Source organism: Piliocolobus tephrosceles, chromosome 13, assembly GCF_002776525.5.
Source record: "Piliocolobus tephrosceles isolate RC106 chromosome 13, ASM277652v3, whole genome shotgun sequence".
Taxonomy (NCBI): Eukaryota; Metazoa; Chordata; class Mammalia; order Primates; family Cercopithecidae; genus Piliocolobus; species Piliocolobus tephrosceles.
The window spans coordinates 36,936,485-36,957,456 of NC_045446.1; the positions used below are offsets into that span (position 1 = coordinate 36,936,485).

The 20,972-nt window shown below is 43.5% G+C and overlaps 1 protein-coding gene and 1 long non-coding RNA gene across 3 annotated transcripts in view; one reads left to right on the forward strand and one right to left on the reverse strand.

Moving 5' to 3' along the window:
• Nucleotides 1-1,989: 1,989 nt before the first annotated feature.
• Nucleotides 1,990-6,417, reverse strand: LOC116419002. The gene is made up of 5 exons (XR_004229257.1): nt 6,318-6,417; nt 5,204-5,383; nt 4,543-5,025; nt 3,653-3,781; nt 1,990-2,446 (listed from the first exon to the last, which is right to left on the reverse strand). It is a non-coding gene; the product is annotated as an uncharacterized LOC116419002 (long non-coding RNA).
• LGR4 (leucine rich repeat containing G protein-coupled receptor 4) overlaps nt 5,371-20,972 on the forward strand; it is a 113,867-nt gene continuing 98,265 nt past the window's right edge. Inside the window, exon 1 of one of the 2 annotated variants that reach the window (XM_023230362.3) lies at nt 5,371-6,043. In XM_023230362.3, coding sequence (XP_023086130.1) covers nt 5,859-6,043 — 185 coding nt within the window. In that variant the 5' untranslated portion in view covers nt 5,371-5,858. The remainder of the gene's footprint in view (nt 6,044-20,972) is intronic. The other variant, XM_023230364.2, reaches the window with a different exon arrangement.

Below are 20,972 nucleotides of genomic sequence, written 5' to 3' on the forward strand. Positions count from 1 at the left end.
CAAATTTAAACCACACAGATTTCATTTCCTATGCATTAGATTCATAAACATTTAAGCCTTACAATATCAGGTATTGGTAAGATGTTGAGTAATAGGGGTTGTTATTCTCTTCTGAGGGAAGCATAACTAACTGCAGTAACTTTTGAGGGCAATTTAGCAACATCTAATAATGGTAAATGCACATAATCTACAACCTAACAATTCTGCTTTTTTATTTTTATTTTTATTTTTATTTTTTTTAAGACTGGGTCTTGCTCTTGTCCTAGGCTGGAGGGCAATTGTCCAATCATGCACTCCCAAGCTAGAGTGCAGTGGTACAACCTTGACCTCCTGGACTCAAGCCATCCTCCCACCTCAGCCTCCTAAGTAGGTGGTACTACAAGTGTGGACCACCAAGCTTGGCCAATTTTTAAAATTTTTTGTAGAGATGGGGTCTTGCTATGTTGCCCAGGCTGGTCTCGAACTCCTGGACTCAAGTGATCCTCCCATTTTGGTCTTTCAAAGTATTGGGATTACATGCATGAGCCACAGTGCCCAGCAGCAATTCCACTTCTAGACACACACACATACACACATATACACATAAGTATTTAAAGAAAATATACACATTTTAGAGAAACTCTTACATGTATGAACAAACAAATATATACAAAAAATATTCATAGTCGAATTGTTATTAGAAAAAATAAAAATAAACAATATTAACCCAGAGGATGGATAAATAAATTCTGAGAATAATGATGAATTTTATGTGTCAACTTGACTGGGCAAAGAATGGCCAGATAGCTGGTAAAACATTATATCTTGGGTGTGTCTGTGAGGGTATTTCTGGAAGAGATTCAGTAGACTGAGTAAGAAGATGCCTTCGTGTCGGTCGAGCACGGTGGCTCACGCCTATAATCCCAGCACTTTGGAAGGCCAAGGCGGGTGGATTACCTGAGGTCAGGAGTTTGAGACCAGCCTGATCAACATGGAGAAATCACGTCTTTACTAAAAATACAAAATTAGCCGGGCATGGTGGCACACGCCTGTAATCCTAGCTACTAGTGAGGCTGAGGCAGGAGAATCGCTTGAACCTGGCAGGCGGAGGTTGCAGTGAGCTGAGATCATGACACTGCACTCCAGCCTGGGCAACAAGAGTGAAACTCCGTCTCAAAAAAAAAAGATGCCCTCGTGCAACCCATTGAGGGCCTGAATAGAACAAAAAGACAATGGAAGGCTGGTCGCAGTGGGTCACACCTGTAATCCCAGCACTTTGGGAGGCTGAGGTGGGTCGATCACTTAGGCCAGGAGTTCAAGACCAGCCTGGCCAACACGGCAAAAACCCTTGTCTACTAAAAATACAAAAGTTAGTTCCATGCAGTGGTGCATGCCTGTGGTCCCAGCTACTTGAGAGATGGAGGCAGGAGAATCGCTTGAACCCAGGAGGCAGAGGCTGCAGTGAGCTGAGGTCACACCACTACACTCCATCCTGGACCATAGAGAGAGACTCCATCTCAAAAACAAAACAAAACTCCATTAAAAAAAAAAAAAAAAAAAACAGTGGAAGGATGAAAAGGTAAATTTGCTTTCTGCTTGAGCTGGGACATCTGTCTTCTCTTCCCCTCAGACTTCACTGCTCCTGATTCTCAGGCCTTCAGACTTGGACCAAAACACCATTGATTCCCTTGGGTCTTAGGCCTTCGCTTTTGGACTAGAACAAATCCACCAGCTTTCCTGGGCCTTCAGCATGTAGATGGAAGATTGTCACTTAGTCTCCATAATTGTGTGAGTCAATGCCTCACAATAAATCTCTTTTCTGTATTTCTATATATATCCTATTGGTTCTGTTCTCTGGAGAACCCTAACACACGGGGCATATTCATTAAGTGGAATATTATATAGTAATGAAAATGAAGTTACAATAGCCACATAGTTCATCAACATCGATTATGCTCACAGGTTGAGTGAAAAAGCAGGTTGCAGAACAGTATACAATGATGTTGATTTATATATGCAAAACAATAGTGTTTATTGTTTAGGGATACATGCATAGGAAAAGCATGAAAATATGCATGGGAATTAATTACAAAGTTTAGGAAAGTGCTTCTCAGGGAGAGGAAGAAAAGGAATATGATTGGGGAGTGGTACAAAGGGAATATAAACTACATTTGTAACATTATTGCTTAAGCTGATTGCCGTTAACAATTTCTAAGTTGAAATATTTCATAAAAAGTGAAATTCTACATGTTTGAGGACTTTTATCCAGTCAATCATTATAGCACTTCCTGAGAGCCCCCACTGTCTCTGAGCTGTTATTGCTGTAACAGAGCACCTTGAACCATTCACCCAACAGGTAGGGACTCTGCATATATTTGTTCAGGTTCTATGTTTATAAGGGCTCTTGGGTAAAGGGGTGATAGAACGGAAGTCCAGCTTATCCACCAGTCAACAAGCCCTGTGTGCTCTGCACAAAGACATCAAGGCAAGCATCACTACGATAGGGTACTTTCTTCATGACCCAAAAGCTCCATGCCACATATACAGAGGGTTTGCAGCCCAGTTCTACTTTTTATCTAGCCTGTGGATGCTGCAAATTTACTTATCCAAAACCAGTGAAAACTTTAAAAGGAACCAGTCTGTAGACAGAGACCATATTATTTTTTTGCTTGCCATCAATTTTTATTTGATTTATCTCAGTATCTTTCCAGTCCTTATGGTTTATTTAAGAGCTGATCATTTTTCTCTAGTTATCTGAGGTAGTACCTTAATCATTGGTTTTTTGTTTTTTGTCTTTATACTGTCTTGGGACATCTTATTCAAGAGATGGAGACTAATTGACCAATTTATCTTTAATGCAAAGCACACAAAATGTAGCAAATAAGAAATACAAACACTTTAATATATCATATCTTTTCTGTTCCCTACCCAAGTCTTTTGTTCCTGATCTTTTATCTTCCTGGCTAAGCTGCAAATTTGAATCTTCCTTTCTTTCATTTGTCATCTAACAGACAATAGGAATTTATTCTTTAGTAAAATCTGCATCTCTCCTTTTTTCAAAATCTGAAACTCTCCTTTCACCTAAGTTTTCAGCCATAAGACTTTATTATTTGAAGACAAAGAATAAAGTTCTCCAAGTGTGGTTCATGAATCACCTGTGTCACTTTCACTTGCTGTGCAAAAAAATGCTGGTTTCTGGGCCCCACTTAGGCCTACTAAATCATTCTCCATTTTTAATCAAGATTTGCATGTAAGCCAGGCTCCATGGCTCATGACTGTAATCCCAGCACTTTGGGAGGCTGAGGCAGGTGGATCACTTGCGGTGAGGAGTTCGAGACCAGCCTGGCCAACATGAGAAACCCTGTCTCTAGTAAAAAAAAAAAAAACAAAACAGGTAGCTAAACATGGTGGTGGGCACCTGTAATCCCAGCTACTGAGGAGGCTGAGACAGGAGAATCACTTGAATCTGGAGGTGAATTTGCAGTGAGCTAAACTGTGCCACTGGACACACTGAGATTCGGTCTCAAAAAAAAAAAAAAAAGATCTTAAAGAACCAATTACAGAAACTATCTTTACAATTTCTTCCTTATTTCATTTGTTCATGAAATGTGCTAGAAAATAATGGAAATGATTTAGACGATGAAAGCCAACTTAGGGAAGGCTCCAAGAACACCAGATTGGAAGCCAGGAGCCCAGGAGCTGTTCCCTGTCGATGATGGGCAGAACACACTCTCTTGAGAGCCTCAGATTTCTTATCTATAAAACCAGAGTTGTCCGGGGATCTTTAAGTTGTCTTTCAGCCCTACACTGAGAGGAGGTATGTCATTCCTAAAACTTGAAATGAAGGCCTATTAAACTCTCTAGCTTCTAGACATATTTACTGTATGTGACTTATGTGTCCAACCTGACATTATCTTTTAGATAAACTCCCAAATACAAAGATGATAGAAGTTTTTCATTTTAAACTTACAGGTCTGCATCAACCTGTTTCCATTGTTCTAAGTTTTATTTATATACGATGGCTAGTCAACTTTATATGATAATTATTTTTAAAGCCTGCTTTTTTTGTTTTGTTTTGAGACGGAGTTTTGCTCTTGTTGCCCAGGCTGAGTGCAATGGCGCGATCTCCAGCTCACTGCAACCTCCGCCTCCCGGGTTCAAGCAATTCTCCTGCCTCAGCCTCCTGAGTAGCTGGGATTACAGGCATCTGCCACCACACCCGGCTAATTTTGTATTTTTAGTAGAGACGGGGTTTCTCCATGTTGGTCAGGGTGGTCTAGAACTCCCAACCTCAGGTGATCCGCCCGCCTCGGCCTCCCAAAGTGCTGGGATTACAGGCGTGAGCCACTGGGCTCGGCCCGGCCGAATCCTGCTTGTTTTAATGTATTCATTAAAAATGTCTCCATTATAGAGTAAAACAACTTAACGCCATAGCAGAGAGCAAGAAAGGAAGTACCCCTAAAGCAGTAGTTGGTACAGATAATGTGGGGTCCACAGATTCTGTGGGGTCTATTAGGCCACAGGGATTCAAAATCCAGCAGAGGAGGGAATGCTGATAATTACCTAACACCAATGTTGCTGCTGGCTTCTCAGCCGTAGTCACCTCCCACTCAGATGTTTTGGAAATTGTCCAGTGTTCAGAAACATCATTTTCTCTGACCTTTACAACATTCCTGTGTTTCGGGATTTTAAAGTGTGTGCGAAAGGAGTCTGATTTGCAGTCACCAAAAACACCACATACAGAGAGAGGACTGGGGAGAATGAATTGCTAAGACTTAGCTACCAAATGCATATCAAGATAGGTGTAAAGATCCCAGGTGAAGTGACGCACTGGAGAGGGTATACTTTTAGCTTAGTGTATAGCTAAAATCCAAAGATGTATGTCACATCGAGGGAAACTTTTTTCCTCTTCTTCAAAATCTTTTTTCCGTTTGCAGAGCTCCAGACGTCCTCGCCCTTTGGAACAGCGGAGAGTCATTTGAAACTTAGCTGAACGCTGGAGGGAAGTTCTACTTTCCAGGTCATCCAATTTAGGAGATCCAATTTCTGCGGAGGGAAGAAAAAGATGGCTGGGGGAGGGAAAAACTAGACCCATTGTCCTTCTATCCTTCTACCTTCAATCCACAACCTGCCACACAAATCCAGCCAAGTCAGGGATTTTGCCTTGAACCACCACCACCACCACTACCACCACCACCACAACCACCACCACCTTGTCACTCACACCCGAGAAACACGCCCCTCTGTTCCTACTCTTGGCCAATGGCGGCTCTCTTCTCTGCATAGTAATGAGCTCGAGACCTCCCCGGGCCAATGGCGCTCCGGGAGAAGGGGTAGTTTTGCATGTACCTAAGTGATTTGCATAAGCCAGCGGCCGGGGGCTTGGGAACCAGAGCGTGCAACCCTAGAAGGGAAAAGGACGGGAAGAGATTGATCCGCGGCGGGGAGAGAGCGAGCCAGAGTCTGGGTGTTTGTGCGAGAGCCGCGGCGGGGGCTAGGGCGAGTGGCCGGCATGGCTGAAGGCTGCGCTCTGCAACCTTGAAGAGCCGTTGCATTGGGAGGCCGGGGACAGGGAGGCGGGTGCGATGGCAGAGTGCGGCCCCCGCCGCTGCGCCAGGCCGGCCCTGCTGGCCTGAGCCGCCGGAGGAGCGGGGCTGCCTCTGCGCGTCCATGGAGCAGCGGGAAGGGCGAAACTCCGGAGCGCCGCGTCCCTGCGCCGCTGCGGCGGACTGCTGAAGGGGCCGAGCCCGCGCGGACCGCCGAGGAAGAGACCCCTGCCCCAGCCCGCAGGCCGGCTGCCCAGGGGCGGAGGGGGGCGTCGGAGGGCAGCGGAGCAAGCAGCGCCGCGGGAGAGGCCGGCGCGGGAGGCGGCCGCAGCAATGCCGGGCCCGCTGGGGCTGCTCTGCTTCCTCGCCCTGGGGCTGCTCGGCTCGGCCGGGCCCAGCGGCGCGGCGCCGCCTCTCTGCGCGGCGCCCTGCAGCTGCGACGGCGACCGTCGGGTGGACTGCTCCGGGAAGGGGCTGACGGCCGTGCCCGAGGGGCTCAGCGCCTTCACCCAAGCGCTGTGAGTGCGGGCGGCGGGGACGCGGGGGAGGGGGCCCAGCGGGGGGCGCCGCGGGGCGGAGCTAGGGGTCAGTCCCACCCCGCCCCGCCCCGCCGCTGCCCCGGCCTGAGAAGGGGGTCCGCCGGTCACCTGCGTGCGGGCTGACTGGAACCCACTCCTGCGCCACGGGCTTTCCGCACTTTGCCAGTCCGTGTTCGAGCCAGCAGTAGCTTTCGTTTCCAGACTTTTTGGGCACAAGCACCCTCCCACCCCACCGCGCACACCCCCAACTCACAAGTGCATCTGGGGCCAAGGAGGAGGAAGGAATCTAAACACGCTTGCCCCAGGCAGCCTGTCCACGCGACCTTTCCTTCTCTTGCGGGCCCTCGCTCAGCTAGCAGGAGTTCCGCCACTGGCGGGGCTGAGGGCGCCGAGAACTTGGCCTCAGTCTGCAGACTGAGGCACGTCTCTTGGGGAAGCACCTGGAGCCTCCTGGGTTCCAGCATGTGGGGAGAAGAAACACCTGTACCTCAGTCAGGGCGAATCTCCTTCCAATTTGGCCCCATCCAGGTAGTGCGTCCTGGCACCTACTTTCCACCCAGTTCCACTCGGGACTACCCCACTAACGCCCAGGCTTCTGCAGCACGCAGGGGAGTCCGAGAAAACAAGGGAGAATTACAGGGTTCTCTTGGTGGACATGATGTTACCCAACAAGGTCTTTTAAAGAAGGAATGCTGACCTGAGGTGCAGGATGTTGGAAGAGAAGCAAGTTCCGCAGCCTATGCTCAACCCAGGCTGCAAGGTAGCAGCCCGTTTCTAATGCACCTTCACGCAGCCAACAGATCTTTTCTTTTGAGCTGCCTGAGATCGAGAGACACTCAAATGTTTCAGACTTCCAGAATCTCCCTGTTCAAACGGGGACTTGAGAGCTTTAGATGTTCTCTTGAGGAAAGAAGAGGAATCTGAACTAGGTTGTGAGGTGGTGGCAAAGGCCACGGATAGAGGAGGAAGAGGGTGACTGAGGGCAGGGCTTGCGTGTTCTTACTGCTTCTTATGTTGCGTGGCCAGCTGAATGCTTACATCAGGAGCAGTCAAAGAAACGTGTGAGAGAGGAAGGCATCCTGAGGGGCCCGAGGATAGACGGAATTTCCTTTTACCTATTGTGGAAGGGACCTCTTAGAAACAAAGTTTTAAAGGACCCTGTGAAGAAATCCTTATGCAGGCAGGAGCATTGCTGTGTTTCGAGGTCGGTGGTGGCAAAGGTGTTCTGCTTGCCTTCTCAGGATGGACTTTTAGTGAGCATCGAGGCCTGTTGTCTTGGAACCTGTTTCATTCTTTCAGCTTCAGCCTTCCCCTCCCCATTTGTTATTTTTCCTGTCTCAGGTTAGTTTTAGTTATGTATTTGAGGTCTTTTTTTTTTTTTTTCAGTATAGTGAAGTTTAACATATGAAAAAACAAAAGTTAACTTTGCAGTGAAGAGCATTTTGTTCATAAAGTTACATTAAGCGGGGAAGTTTGAGCAGGAATGGATTGAATCAAGAGAAAGAAGACCTGTGGAGAGGAAATGGGGCTAATTTTTCCCCAAGTTCTATAGAAACATTTAGGGATTTTGTGCAGAAATAAAGGTCCCTCTACCTGAACCTCTTGCAAGGCTCTGCATAGAATAGAAAAGCACGATTTTACTATTTTGACTAGTTGTAAAGACCTTGTTTAGCAGATTCCTCACATTTTAGTGAGTAGACTTGTCCTATGAGGAAAAGGGCTGTTTTACATTACTATCTAAAACCACAAAGAAATAATCACATTTTTATGGGAGCATGCTCCTCTCCAAAGCATCTTCTGGTAGAACTCACTGAAGGTACTGAAATGCTGTATCTTCAACTTTGGGCCTTAGAATAAGTTAGTGTTCATGGCTTAGGAAACAAAAATAATTGGTACCAGTCTAAATTGGAGTGCCTAAACTAGCATTATCTTAGCACTTTCTGAGCTTTGGTGGTGTGCAAATGTGTTTTATTTTCTTAGATTTGTGACCTATAGGTAGAGTGATCATACATTCTGGTGACTCCTTATTTCTCCCTACTACTCATTTCACCCTCAAAAATATATATAACCACCCTCTCTAAAAGGGTTTTCAAGAGCAGCATATTTGCATTTTACTCTTGGGGAAACTAGCTCATTCAGTGATTCTTAAAAGCCATGTATGAAGCGAGGCCAGTGCTGCAGGTCTGCACACTCCAGTCGATCGTATATGGGACATGTTGTGATCACCTAGGGTCTTTTTCCAAGTACTTCCAGTCTGTTCTCCCATCGCAGCCTTACTTAGCTACAGTTACACATCAGGAGACTAGTTCCGTGGTCTCTAAGCGTTTGTTCACCTATTCTTAATTGCTGGAGCATGTGAACCAAAAACCTCTGTAGTTATGTAGAAAATTACAATCATGAAAGTAGAAGTTAAAAAGATGAGACTATAATTACTAATCAGAGTTCTTCATTTTCTTCTCATTGCTCAATGGCTTGTCCTGGAGTAGTGCTTTCACCTCCCCTGGGGACAGGGGTGGCGGGTGCATTCCACTTTAGAGATCCTGGGACTGACAGAGCAGTGATTTTATTTTACTCAACTTGGGGTTCCCAGAGCCTGGTATATAGGAGGCACTTAAAAATGCTGGAGTGAATGAATACGGATGCAAGGCCACACTGAGGAGCAGAACCATGGCATGGAATTCAGACACCATTCCTACAGGGGATTTTCAGATTCAACATTCTCAGCACTTAGCCTTTTGTCCAGATTTGAGAAGGTCCCAGAGAGAGAATACCTGCTTCTTCTCTTTGAGGCTCGTTGAAACTTGTTCAGTCTAACAGTGTCTATTTCCTGGTGAAAGCTGCTTTACCGGAGTCTGGGGACAGCGTCAGATGTAATCCTCAGTACTGTGAATGGGATTCCTGTGTTCACACCATTTGCTGCACCTGTAGTGACTATTTATGTTTTTTGAACGACAGTGATCAATCTTGTGTCACAATGCACTGACCTGTCACAATTCACCCTGAGGAGTGTTCAAGGCCATAATCTAATATTAAAATTCCAAAGTTTAATCAGAAGGATTCAGGGTTATTACTGTATTTGTGGTAATAACTCAATCACCTACATTCCAAGATTGGGAGAAAGAGATGAAGTCATGGGGAGGGGAATGTGTATGTGAGTCCTCTCATTTGTGTGTTATTGCTATGGTGTTTGAGAAACGTAGACCTTGAGCACAAATTTGCACGTCCTAGATTATGTTTGGCATATAGTTTTAAGATTAGCAAGGCTATTTCTGTGACTTTGTGAAGAAAGTGGTGGACCTGAGTACTTGATCACAGCCTTACTATGCCACTGAGTAATTGTATGGCCTTGGGCAAGTCATTCACTTTTTTTCTTTTCTTTTTTTTTTTTTTTTGTGTGACAATTTCCTCATCTGAAAAATGAAGCAATTCACTGACAATTTCCTCATCTGAAAAGTGAAGCAATTGGATTCACTTGATCACCTCTAAGGCTGCTGCTTACTTCCAGAAGTTTTATGACTTTGTATTTTTTATGCAATTTTAGGATGGCAAGGTGACAATAAGGTTATGATCCTCTCATAAAAGTATCCCAGGAGTAGAATATCCTTTTAGTTGAACTCACACCAACCTGTTTATTACTTGGAGGAGTTCTTTGTGTTTAGAAGCGTGTGTTAGGAAATTTGCCATGGAGACTTGTTGCAGAATGCATGACTAGCTAAGGCACTTCGCTAGGGTAGAATAGCCTTGGTTGTTTCCTGTGGGTAGGCTTAACACTTGGAAAAGAAAATCACTCTGTTTCAGTAATTTGGATACTGTACAAAAAGTTACTCAACATCTTCACTTCCATATAATTAGTCATAATCTCTCAAACCTTCACAGTGTATGTATCCTGTACATGAGCAGGTTGTCCAGCTTTTTATATAGAATTGAGTTACCTGAAGGGCTTTAAAGTGTTTTTAGCCGGGCGCGGTGGCTCAAGCCTATAATCCCAGCACTTTGGGAGGCCGAGACGGGCGGATCACAAGGTCAGGAGATCGAGACCATCCTGGCTAACACGGTGAAACCCCGTCTCTACTAAAATACAAAAAAAAAAAAAAAAAAAAAAACTAGCCGGGCGAGATGGCGGACGCCTGTAGTCCCAGCTACTCGGGAGGCTGAGGCAGGAGAATAGCGTGAACCCGGGAGACGGAGCTTGCAGTGAGCTGAGATCCGGCCACTGCACTCCAGCCTGGGCGACAGAGCAAGACTCCGTCTCAAAAAAAAATAAATAAATAAATAAAGTGTTTTTAAAGAATCTCCTTCTGGAAAGATCATCTCGGATTCTTCCCTAAGGTGTATTTTTTTTCACTACTCCAAGCACTTTCTTCTTTTACTAATACCATTTGAAAGTTTTTTTTTTTACGTATTTTCTGATATCTACTGTATATTCTCTGGCAGGTCAGGTTAGTAAGCAGTGGCTACATGTTTGTATTTATTGATGGTAGAGTTTTGTCATCTTTTGATTTCTGAATTACAGAAATCAATTGTTGGCTTAGTTTGTGTTGTGTGTCTTTCTAGAGATGCGTTAGTTTTATATACACGTGAACTTTGTTCAAAACAAGAACGATGTATGAATATCTTTAAGTATAGGTCCTTTATTTTCTGAACTAGTGAACCATAGATTCTCTTTAAATATAAGCGAGGAAAAAATGTTCTGCCAGGCATAGGGAGAGCTGGGTTCCAGATCTGTCAATAATTCACAGGAGTGACCTTGAATGAATCACATGCTTAACCCTTCAGGACCTTATTTTCCTCATCTGTAAAACAAGTCAACAACTCTTACTGCCAAAAGTTTTTTTTTGTTGTTGTTCTCTATTTAATTAAATTAATTAATTAATTAATTTTTTGAGATGGACTCTTGCTCTGTTGACCAGGCTGGAGTGCAGTGGCACGACCTCGGCTCACTGCAACCTCCGCCTCCCAGGTTCAAGCAATTGTCTGCCTCAGCCTCCCAAGTAGCTGGGATTACAGGCACCTGCCACCGCACCTGGCTAATTTTTTTTGTGTCTTTAGTAGAGTCGGGGTTTTACCATCTTGACCAGGCTGGTCTTGAATTCCTGACCTTGTGATCCACCCGCCTCGGCCTCCCAAAGTGCTGGGATTACAGGTATGAGCCATCATGCCTGGCCTTAATTTGATGTTTATACATTCTTTGGGTCCTCTGTATTGTCTTAAGTGAAGTATAGGTGTCTAAATTGTAGACTGTCTCACCTATCCAGGAGACTCCTCCAGTTGTCCAGTTCACCTGAAACATTTCCACTGAATGGGGAACTCATGCCTCACAGGCAAAAGTGTGCTGGATATGACCTGAGCAATTCTTAAGACTTGAGGCCAGACGTGGTGGCTCACGCCTGTAATCTCAACACTTTGGGAGGCCAAAGTGTGTAGATCCCTTGAAGTCAGGAGTTCAAGACCAGCCTGGCCAACATGGTGAAACCCCATCTCTACTTAAAATTAAAAAAATTATCTAGGCATGGTGGTGCACGCCTGTGGTCCCAGCTACTTGGGAGACCAAGGCAGGAGAATCTCTTGAACCCAGGAGGCAGAGGTTGCAGTGAACCGAGATTGTGCCACTGCACTCCAGCCTGGGCAACAGAGCGAGATTCCTCTCAAGAAAAAAAAAAGAGAGACATGAACCAGTAATTCCCTCACTTAGGGGTCCTTAAGGCTTACAGTAACCAATAATGTTTTATAATTTCCAGTCAAACTAAATGCTGTGCCGGTTATGGTATCATAAGTGATTTTTAATGTCCAGGCCCTTGGCTCTTAACATTAGGATTGTAAGGTAACATTTGACAACTTAATCTCTTAGGAAAGATCAAAGTTCTGTATTAGTAGGTGAATCCGGGCAAGTTTAGGCATATTCTTGGCCTCTGTCTCTGTCAAGTCTATCTGTCAGCTTCTTATTTTAGTCATCTTTATAATAATGGAAAGTACTGGCAGCCTGCAGGTTTGGAGTTTGGTTTCTGGTTTCCTTGATGGTGCCTTTTATTCTCATTCTTCTAATCAATAAATAATGGACATTTGACTAGATGATGGCTAATGCCTCTCTCTTTGCTTTGAATTTCTGTGAATCTGAGTAGAATATTAAGTAAAGTTGTAAGAATCGTTTAGTAATTCATGGAAATATTTTTAAGACTGTCTCCCACCTTTTCTCTATTAAAAAATGATAAATATCTATAAAAGTACAGTATTTGTTGGTATACTTGGGTTAAAAGTTAAAACCCTGCAAAATGTGCCTTTAACTCTGAAAAATAAAAGTAATGTAACTTAGAGTATTCTTTATAAGACAGCTTTGCTCTTTTAATGTTTTAAACTTGATCTCAAGGTTTTGGAGTGAGAAATATGTTACCCAGCTTGCTATTTAACCGTCCTGTGCGGCCTTCAAGTTGTTGGCAACGTTAAAGCTTGTTTTCCTATATATAAAAGAATATGGATGACTTTTTTCTTTTTTTCCCCAACTTTGTTCGGTGAAGTGTGGTTTTTTAAAAGCTTGATTGAAGATGATAAAATGCTATAATTATCAATCCTGTCAGTGAAAAAAAAAAAAAACTAGGACATTTAGCAAATCAGTACTCTTACACAATGGCTAATTTGTCTGCCTCTCTTGACATTTCTTTTGTACCTTTCAGCACCTGATGGTCACACTGTATGCTAGGTATCAACTCTATTGTCTAAAATTGGGTGAGTTAAAAATTGAGTTTAGGGCCGGGCGCGGTGGCTCAAGCCTGTAATCCCAGCACTTTGGGAGGCCGAGACGGGCGGATCACGAGGTCAGGAGATCGAGACCATCCTGGCTAACCTGGTGAAACCCCGTCTCTACTAAAAAATACAAAAAACTAGCCGGGCGAGGTGGCGGGCGCCTGTAGTCCCAGCTACTCAGGAGGCTGAGGCAGGAGAATGACGTAAACCCGGGAGGCGGAGCTTGCAGTGAGCTGAGATCCGGCCACTGCACTCCAGCCTGGGATAGAGCGAGACTCCGTCTCAAAAAATAAAAAATAAAAATAAAAAAAATAATTGAGTTTAGAAATCAGTCTTAGCATGAGACAGATCGTGATTTTTAGCTCATGTACAGTTAATAACTTCTCAATTTTCCAAAGACTAACAAGTTAGTATTCAAACACCTCTTTTAAATTGCAAGATGTAATTGTGTGGTAGTATACTCTTAGTTCACTCACACATAGACAAATATTTGTTATTAAACTTTGTGTATGGCTGAGCTATTTTTAGCAAGATTTTTAAAGCATACTAAAATATTCTGTGTCGTGTCTAGGCAATTAAAACTCTGAATAATTGGGTTGGTTGATTTTAATCTCTCAAATGTGTTTTTTATACCATTACATATTTTAATTGTCAAAAAAGCTCACTAGCCTGGTCTTCCCCCAACCACAAGATTTGGCATTATGCATCTCTTATTTTAGATGCAAGTGACTGAGGTTCAGTAATACCCTTCTAATAGTCCAGGTCCCAGAAATTAATATTTAAAAAATATATACTTCTTAGCTTTCTGTCATGAAAGATCTTATGGGTAAGGCATTGAACCACCCTCCTGTGGCAACATGTTGGTTCATAAGTATATAAGCATATCCTTGTAAGGAAATGTAAACCATAGATATTTTGGGAGGCAGCTGGGCCAAGATTGGGTATACGTTTAGATCTCAGGCTGGCCTGCTGTTTGTGCTAGTGAGACAATGTGCAGAGGAAGCATATTTAATATGTTACAAGACATTTAGTAGTTCTTTATTCTTTATATTTAATTTGTAATTAAGTATTCTGAATCAAGATAAGCCTTTTTAAAAGGCCATGTAAACCCCTTTAGCTGGTTGTATTTTCTAGATTTACACTAAGAGAATGTAGTTGTTTTTTTTTTTCTTCAAAGTTTTAAAAGCAAAATTGACCCTTGAAAGAGTGAAAATCTCATTGTACCCTGGCAGCAAAGTATTTTTGGTATTTGAATCAGGATGTAGAACCCGATATCCAGAAAAAATAACAAGTTAGATTCTCTCTATCCCCTTATATTTTTAAAGTTCTATTTGGGGAAATTTTTCTTCTTAAGAAGAGTGACATAAATTTGGCAGGGAGATAGCTCCTTACCTTGGAGCTGTAATAGGCATAGTTAAGGAATGTGCCTGGGATTGCTTCAGGTCGCACTTCTCCACTCCCCTCAGGCTTTGAGGTTCCTTGTGTAGCTCTTAGTGTAAACAGCAGAGTCATTTAGTACAAGTGGTGACATCAAAACTCCCCTAAAGAGCTTTATTAGAGCTGTTTTCATGTGAGGGGAGATGAATTTTATAATTCTCACTCTTCAAGTGTCTGGTTTTGAAGTTGCTGAATGGGAGGTGTGTTTGCAAACTGGCGATCTCTTCTTTGAAACTGTAGGGAGTAAGGCGTGGGCTATACCATGGCTAACTTCCTGGTTTTTCCCATTTCCGTAAGGGATCAGCTTTATGCTTAGAAGCCCTTGAAGAAACCATAAGGGTCATATACAAAGGGCTTGGCAGACCAGATATTTTCAGGAGGGAGGAAATTCATGGTTGCCACTCCATTCTAGATTATCAGCCTTCTTCTGTGTGCAAACCATCTCAGAGAGCTGCATTTTTGCAGAATAATTCTCTAGAGAATGAGAGAACACTCTTGAGTAACTTAACAGGAACTCTTAGACTAGCCTATCAACTCTTTTCTGTAGTAGGGGAGAGAAAGCAGATATGTTAACTGTGGACCTTCAGATTTCAGTTTGTGGCAACTGTTCATGTGCTCTTCAGCCTTCTGTTTTAGATACTAAGTTAATCCAGTCTTTGCATATTTTAAATGTGCTCTTTAGTTGCCCTTCAAGATCTCCTTCTCTCACACAAGTTGAAGTGTACACAGAATTCTTACATAATTTAATCTGAGTTCATGAGAAGGGAATATTAAATGAATTTAATACATTTCAAATATCTTTCTGTCCTGTTTTTTTGTTTTGTTTTGTTTTGTTTTGTTTTGAGGTGGAGTTTCATTCTTGTTGCCCAGGCTGGAGTGCAGTGGCACGATCTCAGTTCACTGCAACCTCCGCCTCCTGGGTTTAAGTGATTCTCCAGCCTCAGCCTCCCAAGTAGCTGGGACTACAGGCACCCGCTACCACACTCGACTGATTTTTGTATTTTTAGTAGAGACGGGGTTTCACTATGTTGGCCAGGCTGCTCTCGAACTCCTGAGCTCAGGTGATCCACCCGCGTCAGCCTCCCAAAGTGCTGGGATTATAAGTGTGAGCCACCACGCCCAGCCAAGTGTCATGTTTTAAATATTACACATTATGGGTTTATTAACTGATATTTAGCAGTTTATCATAATCTCGGTTTTCATCCCTTCTCTGCTATTTCTGCTGTTTATTTCATTTGATTAATTTTTAAACATCTTAATGTTTTTCTACAAGGAAAAATTTTCTGGCTGGCCTTCCGTTCTCCAAGTTCATTTTGAGTCCATGGTCATGTCATCTAGCTTTTTAAGTTACTGTCAACTCCCCAGTCTTTTTATTTTTGAGACAGGATCTCACTGTGTCACCCAGGCTGAAGTGCAGTGGCGAAATCACGGCTCATTGCAGCCTCGACCTCCCAGGCGAGGGGCATCCTCATACCTCAGTCTCCAAAGTAGCTGGGACTACAGGTGAGTGCCACCATGCCTGGCTAAGTTTTGTATTTTTTTTCTTTTTTAGAGACAGGGTCTCACTGTGTTGCCCAGGCCAACTCCTGGCCTCAAGTGATCTGCCTTGGCCTCCCAAAATGCTGGGATTACAGGTATGAGCCACTGTGCCAGGCCCTCAGGCTTCTTTTATAGGCGTATTTTTATGAATAGATTTTCAAAAACAGTTTGTTTTTTTCCTTTCTTTCTTTTTTTTTTTTGAAGGGTCTGACACAGGACATGAAGACCTCTGAGTTCAGAAAGGCATTGTAGAGCTTGGGCAAGTCACTTAACCACTTTGGACTTACCACTTTGGACTTAGCATTTTCCTTGTGCAAGAAGAGGGAGCTTACATTATCTTTAGGGTTACACCAAGGAAACGCTTCAGCATGACTTTTTTTTTTTTTTTTTTGAGACAGAGTCTTGCTCAGTCGCCTGGGCTGGAGTGCAGTGGCGCCATCTTGGCTCACTGCAAGCTTCGCCTCCCGGGTTTACACCATTCTCCTGCCTCAGTCTCCCGAGTAGCTGGGACTACAGGTGCCCGCCACCACGCCCAGCTAATTTTTTTGTATTTTTAGTAGAGACGAGGTTTTACCATGTTAGCCAGGATGGTCTCGATCTGCTGACCTCGTGATCTACCCACCTCGGCCTCCCAAAGTGCTGGGATTACAGGCGTGAGCCACTGCTCCTGGCTGCAGCATGACTTTTTTGAGTGACACCGAGTGAGAACTCAATTTGTTGTCATTTCTTGTGGGAGTGACTAAGCCGTTGTGTGTGTGTTACAACAGTGACTTAAAATTCTAACCCTGTTTCTTTGGTTCTTTGAATATATATCAGGTTCAAAGCCCATAGACTTAACAGGTGAGCCACTGTGCTAATGGGAAAAGGCTACTCATCTGGTAGATTTTTCGTGCAAAAATCCATAAAGACCCTGGTAGAGAAACAGTAGTACATCTGATTTTATAAAGATACCTTCTTGTAGATGGTGCTACTTCCCTCTAACAAGAAAGCCTTATGGAGGAGAGGTACGGTTTATCTGGAGGAGGGAGCTCAAGGGAAATCTTACATTTTTTGCCTGGGTCTCTGTGACTTGTTGCTGCCTTCCTGAGATGGCTGGTCAAGTAGAAAGTGCTGTCCTTTTTTTTTTTTTGAGATGGAGTCTCGCTTTGTCACCCAGGCTGGAGTGCAGTGGCCAGATCTCAGCTCACTGCAAGCTCCGCCTCCCGGGTTTACGCCATTCTCCTGCCTCAGCCTCCAGAGTAGCTGGGACTACAGGCGCCCGCCACCTCGCCCGGCTAGTTTTTTGTATTTTTTTTAGTAGAGACGGGGTTTCACTGTGTTAGCCAGGATGGTCTCGATCTCCTGACCTCCTGATCCGCCTGTCTCGGCCTCCCACAGTGCTGGGATTACAGGCTTGAGCCACCGCGCCCGGCCAGAAAGTGCTGTCCTAACAGGCGAATGTAGGGTTTCTCTTCAGAGCATATGGGTGTGTGATAGCCCATCCTTTAAAGACAGTGTCAGTGTGATCTGTAGATACTGACTTTCTACTTCCAGACTTTGTGACACTGAGGACTTTCATTAAAAATCCTAACTCAGTGGCTGGGGGCGGTGGTTCACGCCTGTAATCCCAACACTTTGGGAGGCCAAGGCGGGTAGATTACCTGAGGTCAGGCATTCAAGACCAGCCAGGCCAATGTGGTGAAACCCTGTCTCTACTAAAAATACAAAAAAGAAATTAACTTGACATGGCAACGGGCACCTGTAGTCCCAGCTACTTGGGAGACTGAGGCAGGAGAATTGCTTGAATCCAGGAGGCGGAGGTTGCAGTGAGCCAAGATCCAGTCTGGACGACAGAGTGAGATTCTATCTCAAAAAAAAAAAAAAAAAGAAGTCCCAACTCAGTCTTTGGGAACCTTCATGCCAATGAGATCCCACTGTAGTTTTTCAGATCACTTTCTTTCTTTCCATGTGGATGTAAGGAGCAGGGGTGTCCAATCTTTTGGCTTCCCTGGGCCACATTGGAAGAAGAATTGTCTTTGGCCACACATAAAATATACTAATAGTAACAATAGTTGATGAGCTAAAAAAAAAAAAAAAAAAAAAAAAGGCAGAAAAATCTCATAATGTTTTTAGAAAGTTTATGAATTTGTGTTGTGCTACATTCAAAGCCATCCTAGGCTGCATGTGGCCTGTGGGCTGTGGGTTGGACAAGCTTGATGTAGAAGATGGGTAAGATTTACTTATCATGGACAATTTGGCTGCATTCTTATTTTTCACATCACTTTGTTCTAGAAATATGCAGATTACAAAAGAACTTTTTAAGTATTTTGAAAGTATTTCTTTTACGATTTTACTGGTTATTGGATACTTATGTTTTTTATTTTTATTTTTATTTATTTATTTATTTTTTGAGACGGAGTCTTGCTCTGTCGCCCGGGCTGGAGTACAGTGGCCGGATCTCAGCTCACTGCAAGCTCCGCCTCCCGGGTTCATGCCATTCTCCTGCCTCAGCCTCCGGAGTAGCTGGGACTACGGGCGTCCGCCACCTCGCCCGGCTAGTTTTTTGTATTTTTAGTAGAGACGGGGTTTCACCGTGTTAGCCAGGATGGTCTCGATCTCCTGACCTTGTGATCCGCCCGTCTCAGCTTCCCAAAGTGCTGGGATTACAGGCTTGAGCCACCGTGCCCGGCCTATTTTTATTTTTTTAATTTATGGAGATAGGTTCTCATTTTGCTGTCCAGGTTGGCCTCGAACTCCTGGCCTCAAGCGATCCTCTTCCCTCAGCCTCCGAAAGTGCCGGGATTACAGGTATGAGCCAGCGTGCTCCTGTGTTTTTTTTTTTTTTTTTTTACGTTTGAGATTAATGCTTGGTTTTGTGGCTAAAGAAAAGCTTATTATTCTTAAAAGTAAATTTAAAACGAAAATCCTTTCTTTAAAGTATTACATATTTTTAAAAAGTTATATGACATTCTTAAGCACAGTTAAAAACTTTTTTGAGTTTTGATTCAGATCTGATTTGAACATGAATTATAAAGCCAGAATAGTAGCTAACATATGCAGTAGCACTCACAACCTATTTAGATTGGCTGAGTGTTTCAAATACAGTTGTGCATTTTCTACCCTGGGTCTCTTTCTTAAAAAAAAAAAATGTTTGAGATGTTTTTCCCATTACCATCTTGACATCTGCCTGGTTACACATGAATAGCTTGACCCAGTCCCTCAGCAGGGAGACTACCGTGGCCTTGCTTTCAATAGCCATGTCACTGACAAAGAAAACATATGGAATATTTCATTCCTATCCTTCACACACAGAGTCTGGGGCTGTGAGGGCATGCAGCAGAATGCTTCATACTTCATGGTAGGTTGGCAAATCTGTGCACAAACCACAGGCTCTGCTGTTAGTAATCAAACTGTGTTTTCCAGAGCCTCATTATATTCTGTGGAAAGAAAATCCCTTGTTTTGGATGAATCAATTTCTAATATCAATTTGAATTAACTTAGGATGGCCTGCTTCCATGATGGGTTTTCCACCTAATCATGTATTTCACCAAAGGGCATTTGGATATTGCTGTCCCACATTTGATATGTGGTGTGTGTTGGGATCACAGATGCTTGAATTCCCAGTAGGATAGACCTTGAAGACTGCCTGCCTTTATGTTTATCTTCTTGTCAGTCCACAGAAAGAGATCAATTGATCATTGTCCTGCTAGCCAAACACTGCTGCAATGACCTTTAAAAGTTTCTGTTGCACATAGTACTAGCCTTCTAGTTGGGGGCTCGGTTTCAGCTCAGTTAGCATTGAGGACTTTCGTCTGTGGCATCTAAATCTATAGTATTGAGGCTCATCAGCAGGTCTGACAGGAGATGGTCAAGAACATGAAATTGAAGAGTAAGTTAATTCCTGTCTTTCTCAGCTCTTATGCTTTTGTTTGAGACGGAGTCTTGTTCTGTTGCCCAGGCTTAAGCATAGTGGCGCCATCTCGGCTCACTGCAGCCTCTGCCTCCCAGTTCAAGTGATTCTCATGCTTCAGCCTCTCGAGTAGCTGGGACCACAGGCACATGTCACCACGCTTGGCTGATTTTTACTTTTTTTAGTAGAGACAGGATTTCACTATGTTGGCCCCGCTGGTCTTGAACTCCTTACCTCAGGTAATCCACCTGCCTCGGCCTCTCAAAGTACTGGGATTACAGGAGTGAGCCATTGCATTCAACCTCTCAGCACTTATTCTGTGTTAAAAGAATTTGCCAGCCAGGCACTGTGGCTCATGCCTGTAATCTCAGCACTTTGGGAGACCGAGGTGAGTGGATCATGAGATCCGGAGTTCAAGACCAGCCTGGCCAAGATGGTGAAACCCCGTCTCTACTAAAAATACAAAAATTAGGTGGGTGCGGTGGTGGGCGCCTGTAATCCCAGCTATTTGGGAGGATGAGGCAGGAGAATCACTTGAACCCAGGAGGTGGAGGTTGCAGTGAGCCGAGATCGCGCCAGTGCACTCTAGCCAGGGCAACAGCAAGACTGTCTCAAAAAAAAAAAAAAAAAAAAAAAAGAATTTGCCCTTCACACCATCCTGGCTGAGGTGGCATTCCAGAAGTAGGAAAAAACCCCCGCTGTGACATCCAAGGATAAGAAGATTTATGATGTTGGCAGAGTAAGTAATGACATCCATTTCATCAGGGTCCTTCCCAACCCTCAAGTTACTCCAGCCTGAATTTCTAGTTTCATTGTTTTTCAGACATGTAGACTGGTTTTGACAGAAGTTGATGATTTATCCAAAAGGCAGAGAACTCCCGTTGATTAGTTTATCTCAGATATAGCTAAATATTTAAATTTATATAGACATCTCTTCTAGAAGTTATTTCTGATGGTTCTTGGTATCATTACTGAACATAAGCTGAATAACAATGTGCTAATAGAAATTATTGGCTCACGTTTTCTCATAAGAGTGATTCCTTTTGTAGTTCTTGATTATAATAGATTTCCTTTAAATTTATTGGCTCTTTTAAGGTTAAATTTTTAAAAGTTTCTGTTTTATGGTTCTCCATAAATGAATCTATTTGTGGTTCCCTTTTTGTTTATTGCCTCCGTATTTTTATCCTAAAATAAATGGTTTAATCTTAGATGTTCCATCTTCCTTACTTGGACCACTTCCTTGACTTTCAAAACTATGAATTAAAGGCCTGGCATGGTAGCTCACACCTGTAGTCCCAGCACTTT